Source organism: Sinocyclocheilus anshuiensis, unplaced genomic scaffold (assembly GCF_001515605.1).
Source record: "Sinocyclocheilus anshuiensis isolate Anshui unplaced genomic scaffold, SAMN03320099.WGS_v1.1 C32485336, whole genome shotgun sequence".
In the NCBI taxonomy this organism is placed as follows: Eukaryota; Metazoa; Chordata; class Actinopteri; order Cypriniformes; family Cyprinidae; genus Sinocyclocheilus; species Sinocyclocheilus anshuiensis.
The window spans coordinates 1-1031 of NW_015617043.1; the positions used below are offsets into that span (position 1 = coordinate 1).

Genomic DNA, 1031 nt, shown 5'->3' on the forward strand with positions numbered 1-1031 from the left:
CAACTATTAGTGAAACAGACCTAGTGTCATCAAGCTTCTCAAGATTTGACTCTTTTCTACAGTATTTAAAGGCCTTCAAATGTCCGAATCATCTCACAAGCCTGTTTGAAACTATCTGTACAATACAAAGCACATATGTATATATAAATAAATGGCACTTGATTTAAAAGGCCCTGGGTGGCTCTCATCATACCTCTCTTGGCACCTGCAAAAATAAAGGTGAAAAAACAACCAATCAGAAAAGGTGCCAAAAACACATGAACAGGAACTTTAGATGAGTTAAACCAAAGAGATCTGCTCTCTGACCTCATAAATGGCGAATCCGATGGTCTCCATGTCCTGTCCTTCTCTCCGCTTCTTCCTGCGGTCCTTCTGCATCAGCGCCACCAGGAAGCTGCAATCCGATTGGCCGGGGGAATCCGGGTGTTTTAGGGTCACCTTGAACTGAGGGTTGATCCAGAACGTGGCTGTGGTTTATAGAAACAAAAGAGGCAGATGAGGATTTGGCTGTTTTCCCACCACTGACCCGCCGTTCCCTGTCCTCTGCTGTACCTGGGAAGTTCCTGCATCCACCGGCCGTGCTTCCTCTCCTCCACTCGCCCTGATAGAGCGACGTGCTCCACTTCTTCACCTGACCCGCCTGGAGCGCGTCTGCCGTCAGGTTACAGATCTCCAGCCGACTGAACTCACGCAGGAAGTCACTGAACGACATCCTGATAGAGAGAGTGAGAACCAGTGACCCACTGAGCGGTGCTGGCGAATTATAAGGTTGCTAATGTGTTCTGAACTGTTTACAGGGCATTTATAGGTTCTTGCTATGGTGTTCTGAGTGATTGTTATTTGGTTTCTAGGATGTTGCTATGTTCTGAATGGTTTATAAGGCATAGATTGTTTCTAGGGGGTTTTGTGTGGTTGCTAGGGTGTTCTGAACGGTTTACAGGGCATTTATAGGTCATTGCTGTAGTGTTCTGTGTGGTGTGGTGTGCTAGGTGGTTTCTAGGGCGTTGCTATTTTCTGAACAGTCTACAGGG

General features: G+C 46.8%; 1 protein-coding gene across 1 annotated transcript; it reads right to left on the reverse strand.

Moving 5' to 3' along the window:
* Positions 1–174: 174 nt before the first annotated feature.
* LOC107682688 (calpain-1 catalytic subunit-like) lies at positions 175–712 on the reverse strand. Its single transcript, XM_016478853.1, has 3 exons — positions 553–712; positions 307–467; positions 175–205 (listed from the first exon to the last, which is right to left on the reverse strand). Exons 1-3 carry the CDS (start codon positions 710–712, stop codon positions 188–190), a joined length of 339 nt encoding a protein of 112 aa, XP_016334339.1. The 3' UTR covers positions 175–187.
* Between the last annotated feature and the right edge of the window lie 319 nt (positions 713–1031).